Here is a 15,832-nt window from a genome sequence, read left to right on the forward strand (position 1 = left end):
AAGTCTTTTCACAGCAAAAGTTAAATGAATAAGCCTCAGGCTGAAGGGAAAGTACATTTACGTCCGTATAGTAGAACGCAGAAGAAGAAATTTCAACACACTTCAGCAATAAAAAAAGACTAGAGTATTTGTGCTTATTAGTACGGTTGAACTGGATCATCGAAGGTCAGAAGCAAATAGAATGGGCTTAAATACATAAAGGATATTTGTGTTGTTTAACATTTCATTATTGCAGGTTTGCGTCATATTCTGAGTTGCATTATTTTTATTCATTTTGAGCAATACCGATTTTTTTTTTTTTTTTTGTGAGAGATGAATTAATACATATATTTATTTTGAACTACAGTAATGTCTTCTGATTTTTCTCAACATGGGGACAGGAGAGCTGTCAATCAATAAATTGGGGGAAAAAAAGTAACTTGCGTTACTTAATTTGAAAAAGTAACTCAGATATTCTCTTGTAAATTAAAAAGAGAACTACTCTACTAAAACTAGTTAAAAAGTAATCTGATTACGTAACTCGCGTTACTTGTAATGTATTACCCCCAACACTGGCGTTAGGTTTATCAGACTAATTCCATCTGGAAATAGAACTATGAATGCAAAATCGTATATGTGACCCTGGAGCACAAAACCAGTCTTAAGTCGCTGGGGTATATTTGTAGCAATATCCAACAACACATTGTATGGGTCAAAATGATCGATTTTTCTTTTATGCCAAAAATCGTTAGGATATTAAGTAAAGATCATGTTCCTTGAAGATATTTTGTAAATGTCCTACTGTAAATATATCAAAACTTCAGTTTTGATTAGTACTATGCATTGCTAAGAACTTCATTTGGACAACTTTAAAGGCGATTTTCTCAGTATTTAGATTTTTTTGCACCCTCAGATTCCAGGTATTCAAATAGCTTTATCTCTGCCAAATATTGTCCTATCCTAACAAACCATACATCAATGGAAAGCTTATTCGTATGTAAAGCTTTCGGGTTATGTATAAATCTCAATTTTGAAAAATTGACACGTAAGACTGGTTTTGTGGTCCAGGGTCACATATATTACAACATAAATGAAAAGCAAGAAATCCTAAAACACAAATTAAACATTAACATTTTTATTTAATGCATATAAGAAACTGTCACATCATGAGGCTTACATTTGTTTTATTTTTTTATTAAACTAAACTATGTTTGCACACGGGTAACCAAAAGTACACTGACCTGGGATATTGTTCTGGACAAAAATGAAAAGTGTATTGCAACAGAGATCAGATGTCATAAATCTCTCTCCCTAAAGGCTGCCTCAAGGCTGCATGTCCCAGGGCTGCTGTGGGAGGAGGGTGAGGTGGTTGTGTCGTAGTGTTCTCAGCTCTGTCAGCCGTCCCAGGAGCCTGGCGAAGCGTCGTGGGTCCTGTGCCGTCCCCTGACTGCAGCAGGAGCACGCTCGGGACAGGAGCTCCAAAACAAACTCCTGTAAGTTCTCAACGCAGCCCACCGCACGCAGAGACGGCCTGTCTGCTTCACAACAAGGAAAAAATGGAGGTCATTTGAAACAGTTCTAAATAAATAAATAAAAAAAGAAATTGTATTTTGAAGAGCTTAAGCTAAACCTTTATGATGGCATTTGCTGTCTGACCTATAAATGAATGTTCTGAATATGGTGACATCACATGGAGGTTTACATGGACATGAGTCACAATTGTGTTAATCATAAACCACAGACCTGAACATAACACTGCAGTCGCTGTTAGAAGTGCATATTCAGCCTCAGTTACCGCAATAGTCACCATGCTGTGGAGGAAATTTACCACAGACCTCAAGAACTCATCATTCAAACCTTAAAGATAAAAAAAATAACAATATTAGCAGAGACAAAATCTTTAGACAATTGGACTTGGACTCTAAAGACTCTAATGTTACATCAGTTGGATTAATCACTGCATGTAGTGTGAGATTTTCCTGCTCTGATTATCACTGTGCATATAGATCACCTGAGTATGTCAGTATCCTGTGGCTGTTCCCAGTCTTGGACTCTAAAGTTTTCACCCAATCAGGGTTTGAGTTATTCGAATTTGCTGGGTATAAAGCTGATGATAGAAAACATAGCAGTGAGTCATATGTGTTGAGTTTTCCATTTCAAGTGAAAATTTTAACAATGCTTTATTAGCACAATTTATTTTTAGCACACATGATTAAGCTAAGCTTTAAAAACTCACATTGTCCCAGACACCAATATTTTAACTAGTGCTGTCAAACGATTAATCGCATCCAAAATAAAAGTTGTTGTTTACATAATATATGTATGTGTGCTGTGTATATTTATTATGTATATATAAATACACACACGCACGTATATATTTCAGAAAAATATGTTGTTTATATATTAAATATATTTTTTAAAATATAAATTATATGAATATAAATATAGACATGTTAATACATTTAAATATTTTCAAAATATATACTGTATGTGCATGTATTTATATATACATAAATATACACAGAACACACATATGTTATGCCAACAAAAACTTATTTTGCATGCGATTAATCGCGATTAATCATTTTAAGCACTAATTTGAACTATTCATAAAAGATGAATCACTGTCTGGCCGACTGAAATTTCAATATGGATATAAAGATTAGGATTTTTCCGTAGTAGTACAGCACATTGTGAGTCTATGTTAGCACTGTTTGCTTTTGAAAAAAGACACTTGATGTCAGACTTAAGCAGATTATGTGATAATGAATGTTATTACCATTGCTAACACTAGTGGGGTTCTCTGAGAACTGCTGAGCCAAGAGTAGGAACATGACTTCAACTGAAGAGCTGGACAGAAGAGTGTTCTGGTCAGAACCATCCAAAAGCTCAAACCCTAAACAACAGATGACCACAAATTAGACGTGTTTGGAGGTGTGTGGTGTGATCTGAGAGAAGCCGGATGAAACTGACCAGGTACGCTCCTCAAAAATTGCAAAAGCTTCTCCGTCTGTGGAGGAGTCAGATCTATATTGCTTGTCAAACTTGACCACAGAGGCACCTGGGGAAAGAAAAATTATGATATCTTATGATATATTAATAGCAGTATGTGTTTTCATTTTTAATGAAGAAAAAAAAAACATACCCGACAGTGCGTGTTGTCTTGAATTATGTACCTACGATAAGCCTCAACAATTCTATTCAGAATGCATCTCTGCTCTCTGGAGAAACCAGATACCTGCAAACAGTATTTTGAAGACAAGAAGACACTATAACAGGCTTCAGATCTTACTAAAACTCAAATTTCATGCTTGGACAGGCTAAATAAAATAGGAGAGTTTTACCCGAGCGGTGAATCTGCTGGTGGACGAGACGCTTCTGCTTTCAGAGTAGTCGTCTTCAGCTCTTCCCGCTGACCCATTGTGTCCTCTGTGCTTGGAGCCCTTCCTCAGTCTCTTCGACTGGCACTGCACCTCTGTAAGCAGACCTGAAAAAAAAAAAAAGACACCAGCAATCAGCTAATGCTGACAGTGTTTGACGCTAACTCAACATCCAATTAGATTCTAAGTGTTTTTGTGTGAAGTAGCATCTGACGTTATCGGTTTCCCCAGAAATGACAGAAAACTCGTGAAGAGTTTTTACGTCAATCTCACACTCTGCCAGCATCCCGACGGCTCTGCATTTGCGCAGTCTGCAGTCCTGACACTTTCTCCGCATGTACATGTCCATCTCGCAGCTTCCACCACTCTTGCAGCGGTACACTGTGTCCTCTGTGCTTGGAGCCCTTCCTCAGTCTCTTCGACTGGCACTGCACCTCTGTAAGCAGACCTGAAAAAAAAAAAAGACACCAGCAATCAGCTAATGCTGACAGTGTTTGACGCTAACTCAACATCCAATTAGATTCTAAGTGTTTTTGTGTGAAGTAGCATCTGACGTTATCGGTTTCCCCAGAAATGACAGAAAACTCGTGAAGAGTTTTTACGTCAATCTCACACTCTGCCAGCATCCCGACGGCTCTGCATTTGCGCAGTCTGCAGTCCTGACACTTTCTCCGCATGTACATGTCCATCTCGCAGCTTCCACCACTCTTGCAGCGGTACACTGCCTTTTTAGTCACACTGCGTCTGAAGAAACCTAAGCCGAGAGAGATACACTACTGTTTAAAAACGTTTTTGATGGTTTTAAAAGAAGTATTTTCTCCTTAACAAGGCTGCATTTATTTGATCAACAATTCTGTTAAATCAGTAATGTGAAATAATACAATTTAAAATAATTGTTATATTTTAAAATGTAATTTATTCCTGATGGCAAAACTGAACTTTCAGCATCATTAATCCAGTCTTCTTTGACACATGATGTTTCAAAAATCATTCTAATATGCTTGATATGGTGCCAATTTGGTGCTGGTAAAAATAGTTATGGTGTAAAAACAGATTTTTTTTAGTAATAGAAAGTTGAAAAATGGCATTTATTTGAAATAGAAGTCTCTTGTAACATTATAAATGTATACATTTTTGATCAATTTAATGCATCCTTGCTGAATAAAAGTATAATCCCCCCCCAAACTTTTGAATATTGGTGTATATTCTTAAAACTTTTCTCCTTAACAAGGCTGCATTTATTTGATCAACAATTCTGTTAAATCAGTAATGATGTGAAATAATACAATTTAAAATAATTGTTATATTTTAAAATGTAATTTATTCCTGATGGCAAAACTGAACTTTCAGCATCATTAATCCAGTCTTCTTTGACACATGATGTTTCAAAAATCATTCTAATATGCTTGATATGGTGCCAATTTGGTGCTGGTAAAAATAGTTATGGTGTAAAAACTGATTTTTTTTTAGTAATAGAAAGTTGAAAAATGGCATTTATTTGAAATAGAAGTCTCTTGTAACATTATAAATGTATAAATTTTTGATCAATTTAATGCATCCTTGCTGAATAAAAGTATAATCTTTTCTCCTTAACAAGGCTGCATTTATTTGATCAACAATTCTGTTAAATCAGTAATGTGAAATAATACAATTTAAAATAATTGTTATATTTTAAAATGTAATTTATTCCTGATGGCAAAACTGAACTTTCAGCATCATTAATCCAGTCTTCTTTGACACATGATGTTTCAAAAATCATTCTAATATGCTTGATATGGTGCCAATTTGGTGCTGGTAAAAATAGTTATGGTGTAAAAACAGATTTTTTTTAGTAATAGAAAGTTGAAAAATGGCATTTATTTGAAATAGAAGTCTCTTGTAACATTATAAATGTATACATTTTTGATCAATTTAATGCATCCTTGCTGAATAAAAGTATAATCCCCCCCCAAACTTTTGAATATTGGTGTATATTCTTAAAATTCGGTCTTTCTCATTGAGGGAAACAGACCAAAACTAGCAACTAGCAATAGCAAGTACCAAGTCATAGTTCACTGCTATTGGCTATTTAAAAAAAGAGACAAGCTCTCAGATACGTCCCACCCCACTTCCTGGTTCCAAAGGAAATGTTAACACAGGAAAGAAAACTGTTTGTCAAGCTATTACATGCAGTCTTATAAGTACTGATTTTGGACATTAGTAAACACTGTAAATTCAAGAAGTGCATCATGGATTATTGTTGCCTTAAAATTCAGTGCTATTGTGATCATCCAACCTTTGCATCCCTCACAGGTGAGGGCATTGTAGTGATATCCCGAGGCTTTATCTCCACACACCACACACAGCTCATCCTGGCCCTTCACCCGAGCTCCATAGCCCATCCTGGGTCTTTTTAGCACTGGAAGACCGACAATGCTACCTCTTGTTGGGCTTTGGACCTCCATGTCTGGCTCACAGGTGAACTCAGAGCATTGATGGCTGTAGGGGTACGGCGGGTTGCACGCTTGAACGTTTGGCGCTCCATACATTGAAAACTGCACATTGACGTGGCTGAATGGCTGCTGGCCATAGAGAGGGCTTTGTAGATCTGGTTCCTGATAAGAGCAGCTCAGTGGATCCACAAGAACATCTGCAGCAAGGATTGAAGAACATCTTGATGAATGAAACGCTTCACAAGAAATATGTTCCTTTTTCACATGATTCTCAAATTACCTAACTACTTTTATGAGGCCTTTGGGACGAAATAAAAAAAAATCCCAGAGCAAGACCTTTTGAATCTTTTCTGTCTCTGGAAACAGGATGCAGCTGAAGAGGTTACAGTTTTGTTTATGGTTGTTATTTGCTTTGTAGCGTATGGGGTTTTTATAACCGTACAGAACGGAGCCTTCCTGATGTTTTCTCTGTCGGCGGGAAGGTTGTGAAGATGGATTTTAGATTTGAGTTCCCCCATAGAGGGAGCATATGTCACAACCGGCAGCATTTCTGAAGCACATCTGCACAAGAAGTTTTTTTTTTCATGTCTTGACAGACACTTCAGAACTAGTAGTGACAACGAGCAAATGAATGTAATATTTCACATGAGAAAAACTTATATTTGAGTAAAACTCTTCTCATCCAACCAATTCCAGCAAATCCATCTCTGTTTTTCCATGTCATCACAAATAGCCTTCTGCATTGTGGTGGTCTCTTTACTGGCCTTCAATCCTGTCTTTCTCACAGATGTTTTATGTCCCGTTACAGCTACAGCATAACTTTCCGGTGCTAGTATCTGTTTGTAAACCACTGGAGTTTTTCATAAACATTCATGTTGACGAGAAGCTGCTAATATACTATCATTGACTGTCCTTCCAGACGCCACAGTGAGTTAAACGACAAAACGAAAAACTGAGACTTTGACAAAGCACTATTCGGACATTAACTGTTTCTCGAGGCGACATCTGGGAAATAATATTTGGACATTCAGATGTTCATGTAATGAATTTGGGTATACAAACCAGTAGACAAACCACAGTAAATAATACATAATCGGTCACATGACCATATTTCAACATGGCGTCAGTAATGACATCCAGTTAAATGTAATTTTATTCCAATTATCCAGAGTCCAGATTTCTTTGTAAGATTGAAGTGCATATTTTACATGTATTTTTATTTATTTGTTTATTCTTTTTTTTTATTATTGCCATTATAGTGCCACAAAAAATATGATACTATATTAAATATTATTATAATATACTATTATCGTATTTCTTAATATTTTTAATTAGCTTTTGTTTTTAGATTTTCAGTTTTTTGTTTTAGTTTATGTTTTAGAAATTTTGTTTACTAGTTTTTATTTTCTTAATTTTTATTTAGTTTTAAGTTTGAGCAATTATTTAGTAATTACATCAATAAGTGAAAATTGCTTTTAATAGTTTTAGTTATTAACAATAACAAGACTGATTCAATGAAACTCAGTGGGGTCCAAAATTACGTTGGTTGCCATTGACTTCCATTGTATGACCAAAACACACATTTTTCAAAATATCTCCTTTTATGTTGGAAAAAATTATATAAAATAAAAAATTCTTCAGGGTCTGAACAAAATAAGCGTGAGTAAATGATGACAGAATTTTGAGGGAACTATCACTATTGTAATTCTATAATAAACAGATTTACATATAGTAAAGCGTAATCTTACCATAGTACTGTGGCTCTGTGATGTCATACGTGTCTGATGCAGAGAGGTAGCCACTGACTGACATGCTCATCTCAGGATCTGTCCCCTCTCTCATCTGATCAGTTGGATTCTCGCTCTTCACAGAGAATGTCTGAATCTATAAAAGAGCACAAAAGCTTTCATTCACCCTGTTTGAGGATCATAATCCAGTGCCTTCAAACCTTTCTTCAGCAAGCTCTCCAACCCCAGAGAAAGACTAGTTATTTTAGGCATCACTGTCACGAAAAGTTTATGATAGGACTCAGCAAAGGCTGTGGAGATCTCCGTCTGTGCTCCTCTGGGGTTCTGAGAGGATCTGAAGAGCATTGACTGTGAGAATTAGACGAGAGATTAGGCCTGTGTGTCCAAACAGCTGCTCTGGCATGAGTTTCACAGAAAAGGCCTCACAAAGAGCAGTCTGTCCCAAACGCCTTCAACAGGTTTGGCCTGTAGCTGACTCCCAGCATTCAACAGCAGCTGTGTGAACGTACCTAAACTTGCACTCTTGTCCAGTCACTGGAAAGAGGACCTTCAATACACTTTAAAGCGAGTGGCTATTTTGGTTGTTTACTGAATGACATCTACAGGGAGCAATTTTTTTATGGCTCAGAAACTAGTGCAAAGCATCAAGTTGACATTGAGAAGAACTTAATTAAAAACTTAAATTGCCCTATTCCTAACTCCAGCTCTTACAATTTACTATCACTTAGAGAAGATCCCTACACTGTAACAACATTTTTTTTTTTATATATATATATACTACTAGTTTTCTGTCAGGACATTACCTGTTTTCTTTAACTCTATTAAATTACACAATGCAGTGTATTGTATCTGAACATGCTCATGCTGCAAACAAATGTTAGCATTGTTGTGAACAATGAGTTATTGCACACAAATCCCAGAGCACCGATATATTCCAGCAGTGGTGTAAAACAAAACTTTCGCTTTCACTTCCCCAGTTCCATGTGAGTATAAACAATAAGCCCTCTAACATAAATTAAACTGAAAATATGTTGATTTTGTTCAACTACTCAGTTCACGCATGCAGAAGGCTATATTGCATACCCCCTTTGCCAACTAGGGTGTTTGATTGGAATATTGTTGCAGGACTAATCAAATTTTTAGGGGGAGACTTGTCTTAACGTGTAACCCCTAAAAATCCAATTAGTCCTGGAGCAATAAAACATCAAGGATGTTGATTCAGGAACACATCCTACTTGGGAAAATCACGCAGAATATAATGAATTATTCAAGAATGACATGCTCAAAAGAGGTATGCAATACTGGTTGCTGTGTGAACTGACTAGCTGAACAAAATCAAAGCGAAACATTTTCCGTTTCATTGACAGAGGATTTCCGTGAATGTGAGAGAAGTGAAAGAGAAAGCTTTGCTTTAATAATTTGCATGCAATAACTCATTAGCACAACTATGCTGATATTTGCTTGCAACATGAGCATGTTGTGATACAATTCTAAGCACATGCAAAATGAGTATCTATAGTAATATTCAGCACATGTTTTATTTACATGGTGTGATAAACTGCAAATATTATATTTTGTATATAGGCTACCATTTAAAAGTTTGGGGTCAGTAAGGTATTTTAAAATGTTTTTGGAAAAATCTGTTATGCTCACCAAGGCTGAATTTATTTGATCAAAAGTACAGTGAAAACTTTAATATTCTGAAATATGATTACAATTTAAAATAATCATTTTCTATTGGAAAAGCTCATTTTTTTTCCTGTGATGGCAAAGCTGAATTTTTAGAAATCATTATTATATATATATGATATAAATAGATTTGATCTTCAAGAAACATTTCTTCTTATTATTATTATTAATAATGTTGTAACCATAATACATTTTTTTCAGGATTCTTTGATGAATAGAACGTTCAATAGAAAGGATAGCATTTATTTGTCATATAAATATTTTGTAACAATTTTAAAGCCTTTGCTGTCACTTTTGATCAATGAAATGTGCCCTTGCTGAATAAGAAGTCAAGTAGTTACTTTCTAAAAAAAATTTAAAAAAAATCATGCTGACTCCAAACCTTTGAACAGTATATTTATTTTTTTCCAGAAGCACTTTTTCACTATTAATGCTTTGAGCAATCATTCAAAGATCAACATCACTTGCATGACTCGCGAGTTCTCAGAAATCCTGTAGTGCTCAATATTACAGTTATAGTTTATAGCATGTATGCAAAATAAATAAAAAATACACATTATTGATGGGGGGCAATTCAATGTCTTTCAAATCTACACCTTAGATCCTCTGAACTAGAATTCCTCCTGTTCTCATTTTCTTTAACTTTGTGTTCTGAGTGGCAATGTGGGTCACTCTCTATTTCCCTAGAGGAATGACAGAGTGACATCCAGCTCATCTCTGGAGCTTTAGGGAGTGTTTATACACGCTGTGTTTGCCACGGCTCTGTTTGTCATGCAGTTAATCTTTGACATTGAAAAGATTGAAGACTGCAAGAATCTAACCTTCCCACCCGATATACTTTAGACCCCATGAAGGGGCAGGCTTTCCTGAAAACACGGACGCTCACACGTACCCTCTCGTATACTGCTGACATAGAACATCCTCGATGGCGTTATTGTGGTAGCATCTCAAAGAGACTGACCTCAGGTTCGCAGTGTCGAAATACAGATATCATTAGTGCCTCTGAGACCCAAGGGAGGGAAACTTTTGCTATCACTCCCATGCCATCCATCACAATGACTGTGGGTTATTTCCTCAAAAAAATCTGCACGATTAACAAAACGACCTTCTTTGAACTCCATGGATGGTTCATTCCAGATGGGGTTAAAGGGAGCAAAGCTCCAATGGGTTTGAACACTCATTAATTTTTCACACAGTTTTCACAAGAACATAAATAGCAACTATATAAATAAGCATGCCTTCAGCATATCATAACAGTTGTTCATTCTTAAAAATAAAGATTCCAAAAAGTAGTTCTCACCAATGCCACAGAAGAACCATTTTTGGTTCCCCAAAGAGCCTTTTAGTGAACATTTCCGAAAATAACATTTTTTTCTTAGTGTGAAGAACATTTTTCCACTTTAAAGACCCTCTTGTGGAATATAAAGGTTCCATGGATGTCAAAGGTTCTTCATTGAACCATAGATGCCAATTATGAACATTTATTTTTAAGAGTGTTGGATGAAAGTTTCGTGCGAGAGGTGGGGTAAGCAATTTCTGGTAGCCAATGTTGACATTTGAAATCATCAAAACAAACATGCCCCTACCCCAAAAGGGTCTCGCCCCTATTTTGATAGCTCCGACCCGTACATACGTACGCAACCCAGGCAACGATTAGTTCTGTGAAACAAAGCAAAGCCAATGTTACACCGTGTCTACACCGGAGACCGGAGTGGCGCAGCACGACAAAATACTATGGAACTCATTGTAATCAGTGATGCTGTCTACACCATAGAAATATACAGTGGCAGTGCTAATTTTGTTGATGAATAATTTGTCAACTACATTTTTTTCACAGACGACAACGAGACGATAACGAACAAACTCTTTTTGAATGACAAAAACTATGACGTAAATCTATTGACATTTTCGTCAATGAATAAAAACGAGATGAAAATGTTAGGGAGGGACGATTTGGGAAGAGATTCATTCAGAACGAATCTGCTGCGTGGTTCGGAGGTTAGATGCGTACATATGAACCGGCAGGACATAAGCTAACATACACTTGCTGCATGTCGCATAAAACATTCAAAAATGTCAATATGTGGGAGTAAGAGAAGAGCAGACATATGGATAAATCTGACGACGCAAGAGAGAACTCAATTCGGTCCGGTTTTCTGAGCGCAGACACTGAAGCATACACAGTGTGAGTTCTCTCCAGCGCTGGAAAGCTGATCCGATATTTACACGGGTCCTACTTCTTGCCTTAAGCATTCTGTTTTTCCGCAGACGTTTTCCTCTTTAGTTTTTTTTATCCGCCATCTCTATCATTCTGTCGCTCGGCTAGGCTAATGTCCGTCCTGTGCTGTGCACTGAACGCTCTTCTCCTCCACATCAGGAGTAGACACGCCCCTTACTGCTGATTGGCTACAAGTTTGTTTTGCTAGTCGGCCCGAAAAAATTTTCTAAAGCGTTTTTGAAAAATCGCTTACCCCACCTTTAAGGGAGTACAGTTTGCTTTGTAAGAACCATCATGTTAAACATCTAGAAACATCCAGACAGCACTGTATCTGCGATTTACATTTGCCCATGCATTATCTTTTTTGATATTAGCTAGCTGCTCATAGACAGGCCGTGTTTACAGTTTTAAGCAGGACACAAGATTCCAGACATTTGGGGGATGTTGGACTAAAGTCCAGAGGTGCTTGTAATGTTTTGAATGTAGATGATTATCAACAGTGGTTTATCGCGAGAGACTGATGTAAGGCTGGTTAACTCAGTGATAATGAACATGCGAGGTATCCACATAGATAACGCAGTTGAAGCAGTCCAGTCTATTAAAAAACAAAGTGCATATTGATTAAATGGCAACTTATCATTGATTTCTGTCTGTCATGTTGACTTCCTTGTAGCAGCTCCCAGACAGAATAAACATGCAACAGAATGTCTAAATGGCTGCTCGACAAACGGCAACATTTCAAACATTCTTAAGTTGTCTGTTAGATTTGGAATATTGGGAAACAGAACTATCATGTTCACACTGACCCACCAAAGCCAAGAACTAAAGATGATGTTTGTTGAGTGAGTGTGAAGGAGACTTTGGTCACTTAGCAAAGGAAGTTGGAAAGGTATAAACTGATTTGCAAAATGTCATGACATTCATGAAACTTTGTTCAACTCAACAACATTTATTTCTTGCTTATAGAGTTAAATTAAAAAATTTAAATACACATTTTTTCTAAAAGAAATTAATACTTTTATTCAGCAAGGATTTTTTTGCATTAAATTGATCAAAGGTGACAATAAAGATACTTATTAATGTTACAGCAGGTAAATGCTATTTTTTATTTCTATTCATTAAAGATTAGGGTTAGGGATAAAATGAGAAAACATGCATTAAAAATGCATGTTTCCTGAAAAATATTAAGCAAAACAACTGTTTTCAACATTGATAATAAATAATAAATGTCTCTTGAGCTGCAAATCAGCATATTAGAATGATTTCTAAAGGATCAGGTGACACTGAAGACTGGAGTAATGATGCTGAAATTTTTACTTTGCATCACAGGAATAAATTACATTATGTAATATATTAAAATAGAAAACAGTGATTTTTAATAATGTAATAATATTTCACAATATAACTTTTTTGATCAAATAAATGTAGCATTGGTTAGCATAAGAAACTACTTTCAAAATCATTTTACAATTTTTAACCAACCCCAAGATAGATAGATAGATAGATAGAAAATTGCTTTATCCAAGTAACCAACTTCATGAGGTGCATCCTGGGATGCTTTATAAACAAAGCAGACTTTATGTATGCTGGACACTTACTGGCTGCTTTTTCTTTATGATCCATTCCAAACCATCCATTATAAACTGTATCATTTTAAAAACTCTTGTAAAGAGATTCAAGAATTGTCATTTGATATTTAAAGAATTTACCAAAACGCTCTACTGGTAGCACTGAGAGTTTCTAGAGAAAACCGATTTTGTGTACTCACCAGCGCTGATGTTGCGTGTGCTGGATCTCAGCTTGCTGTGCCTCTTGCATTTGTGATGTTGACAGCAGTTCAGCCCCTGACATCCAACACTTGCCAAACACACATTGGAACACACATGCACAAAACAAACAGCGCTTCCCGCCAACACAAACCATTAATTCAAACACATACCAGTACATGCGTGTTTAAACACGGGGTCACGGAAAGTCGATAATGCACCAAAAAGGACAATTTAACATTGTCCTGTCCAGCTTTTAAGATCAACTTCAAAGCTGGCGTAAAAAGTTAAGAACCGATATTTAATGGTTTGCATGACTTGAACAGGTCCAAACACATTCAGAGAGGGACGTGATGGGAATGAGGAGCTGTTTAAGTGAAATAATGACTGACTTCTGGAAGTTCACTATGTGAATGAGTGGGTTCATTAGAACATTCCCAGCAGCCCAGTGTTTATAAACAGCCCTAGTTCATCTAACTGATGGATGAGCGCACGCTATCTCTCCGTTCTTCCTGCCGCTCCTCAGAGAACATCCTTGCTCAGCCAGGGTTTCACAACCACTCCGACACACTCCCACGTGTCACTACACAATTCAGCTGCAGGCATGCAACTCAAGACCCCCTTATCGGTCTCTCTCTCTCCCTCACGCACACACACACACAGAGACCCCAGCCCTTCTTCTGCTTCATGGGTGGGCCCCTCATGTCCTTCGCTGGGGGCAGAGGGGACATTCTGAGGGTTGCAGATCCCGCCCTGATGCTCTTAACTCACAGGATGCTATTGACAGCGACTGTTATAATGAGGAAAAACAACATAGATTTGTTTTTCCAGGAACAACAGGGCTGCTGATATGAACCACGGGGTAGACAATGTTCTTCCTGAAACAAAAAAGGTTTCCAAGAAATTCAAATAGGTGCCGTTTTGGAGCCTATACTGAGCTGAATACATACAGTAGGCAGTATTATAAGGTAACAGTAGCACAAAAGCAACGCAAAAGTTATTCCGAAAGGTAGGCAGGACAATTACAAAGCCTTCTAAGAAAACGCTTATTTTGGCCAAATTCAAAGGCAGCATTGCAAATATCTTTAAAAAGGAAATTCAATAATGCACTGCAAGTTCTTTGAATTTTTTTTTTTAAAAACATCTAAGTTGGCAGACAAATTTTGCACATTTGGCCGCTGTATATTTCTATATAAAGGAACACTATTGATATGACACAGAATTGCTCCCTATGGAGATCAATGTTCTTTTATTGTTAAAGGGACAGTTCAAGAAAATTCTGTAATTAATTACTCACCCTCAAGTCGTTCCAAAACTGTAAAATCTTCAGAATACAAATTAAGATATTTTTGATGAAATCCGAGAGCTTTCTGACCCTCCATAGACAGCAACGGTATTGCGATACTCTTATGAACGCATGGCAGAGACTGACATGAAGAGAAGAATTGTTAAATAAAGTCATTATTTGTGGGGGGGTTTCGCACAAAAAGTATTCTCATAGCTTCAGAAAATTACGCTTGAACCACTGATGTCACATGAACTATGTTAACGATGTCCTTACTACCTTTCTGGGCCTTGAATGTGTCAGTTGTGTTGCTGTCTATTCAGGGTCAGAAAACTCTTGGATTTCATAAAAAATATCTTGTCTTCCGAACATGAACGAAGGTCTTACAGGTTTGGAACGACATGAGGGTGAGTAATTAATGACAGAATTTTCATTCTTGGGTGAACTATCCCTTTAACTAAAACTATTAAAATATTTTTATTAACTGAAGGAAAAAATATAAATTATTAGAAAGTTTAAACTTAAAAATATGAACTGACAACTAACTGAAATAAGTCGAAGTACTAAAGTTACTATAAAATTACAGCTAAATAGAAATGTTAAGAAAATGACAAAAGCATATAAAATTACCAAAATACTTTTTTTTTTCCAAAAGTGAAAATTAAAAATAAGAGCATTCAATATATTAATAAATACTAAAACAGTATATAAATACTACTGATGGAGATCCATTTCATTTAGGCAGCAAAGGCAACCCATTAGGTTCTAAAACAGAACCTAATTTTATAACAAACGCCTTTAAAAGCTGTGCTGAGAACAAAAGTAAAAATGTCTTTAAACCTTTGGAAAGGAAATTGTTGCATTAACATAAAATCAGAATTTACCCTACAATAGCTAATAATAGGATTGGAAAATAAGCATTACCATTGAGATGCCTGAAGATGCTCCAGCAGATAAACTTGACCTTCGGCCTCCAAGTTGAAAAACCTCCTCATATGTGGATACTGGCAATATGGCAATCCAAAGCAAACTCAAATTCACCTCTCGCGGTTCCATTATTTAGTGGCCGCTTTTCAAGATCCTATCAATTCCTGATAGATAAATCGGTTTCATAATGAATTTTCTTTTCATTCACGACATTACAGAAGCAAAATGAGTGGCAAGAGCCATTTAACGTTGATGATTTGTTTTGAAAAATAAATATGAAGGAGATTTAGACAAATTGATTGTCCACACCAAAAAAAAAGAAACAGTTCAAGCATGTTTGGCCTCAGGAACTGCGTCATTACGTCACGTCTGTAAACATAAAGAAGTCGTCCCGGCTACTAGGCTTTA

At 36.4% G+C, this 15,832-nt stretch overlaps 1 protein-coding gene across 2 annotated transcripts; it reads right to left on the reverse strand.

Moving 5' to 3' along the window:
• Window positions 1-1,098: 1,098 nt before the first annotated feature.
• On the reverse strand, window positions 1,099-13,282 carry nr1h5 (nuclear receptor subfamily 1, group H, member 5). 2 transcript variants are annotated; one of them, XM_016290404.1, is made up of 12 exons: window positions 13,215-13,282; window positions 7,540-7,675; window positions 5,635-5,988; window positions 4,063-4,113; window positions 3,633-3,722; window positions 3,324-3,466; window positions 3,125-3,217; window positions 2,953-3,040; window positions 2,759-2,875; window positions 1,991-2,086; window positions 1,723-1,836; window positions 1,099-1,514 (listed from the first exon to the last, which is right to left on the reverse strand). In XM_016290404.1, the coding sequence occupies exons 2-12, from the start codon at window positions 7,631-7,633 to the stop codon at window positions 1,303-1,305; spliced, it is 1,452 nt and encodes a 483-aa protein (XP_016145890.1). In that variant the 5' UTR covers window positions 7,634-7,675; window positions 13,215-13,282; the 3' UTR covers window positions 1,099-1,302. The 2 variants fall into 2 exon arrangements, with proteins under 2 accessions (XP_016145890.1, XP_016145891.1); XM_016290405.1 differs by lacking the exon at window positions 3,633-3,722 and having other exon boundaries at window positions 3,973-4,113.
• Window positions 13,283-15,832: the final 2,550 nt, after the last annotated feature.

The sequence above is a fragment of the Sinocyclocheilus grahami genome, unplaced genomic scaffold (genome assembly GCF_001515645.1).
Source record: "Sinocyclocheilus grahami isolate Dianchi unplaced genomic scaffold, SAMN03320097.WGS_v1.1 scaffold259.1, whole genome shotgun sequence".
Taxonomy (NCBI): Eukaryota; Metazoa; Chordata; class Actinopteri; order Cypriniformes; family Cyprinidae; genus Sinocyclocheilus; species Sinocyclocheilus grahami.

Bases quoted from the DNA above. Each gene is read 5' to 3' on its own strand.
- nr1h5 (XM_016290404.1), bottom strand. From the start codon at position 7,633: ATGAGAGAGGGGACAGATCCTGAGATGAGCATGTCAGTCAGTGGCTAC. The intron at 3,218-3,323 runs GTAAAACTCTCC...TACTGTTTGCAG, and splicing joins CCAGCAGATTCACCGCTCGG to GTATCTGGTTTCTCCAGAGA. The intron at 2,087-2,758 runs GTAATAACATTC...TTCTATCATCAG, and splicing joins CCCCACTAGTGTTAGCAATG to CTTTATACCCAGCAAATTCG.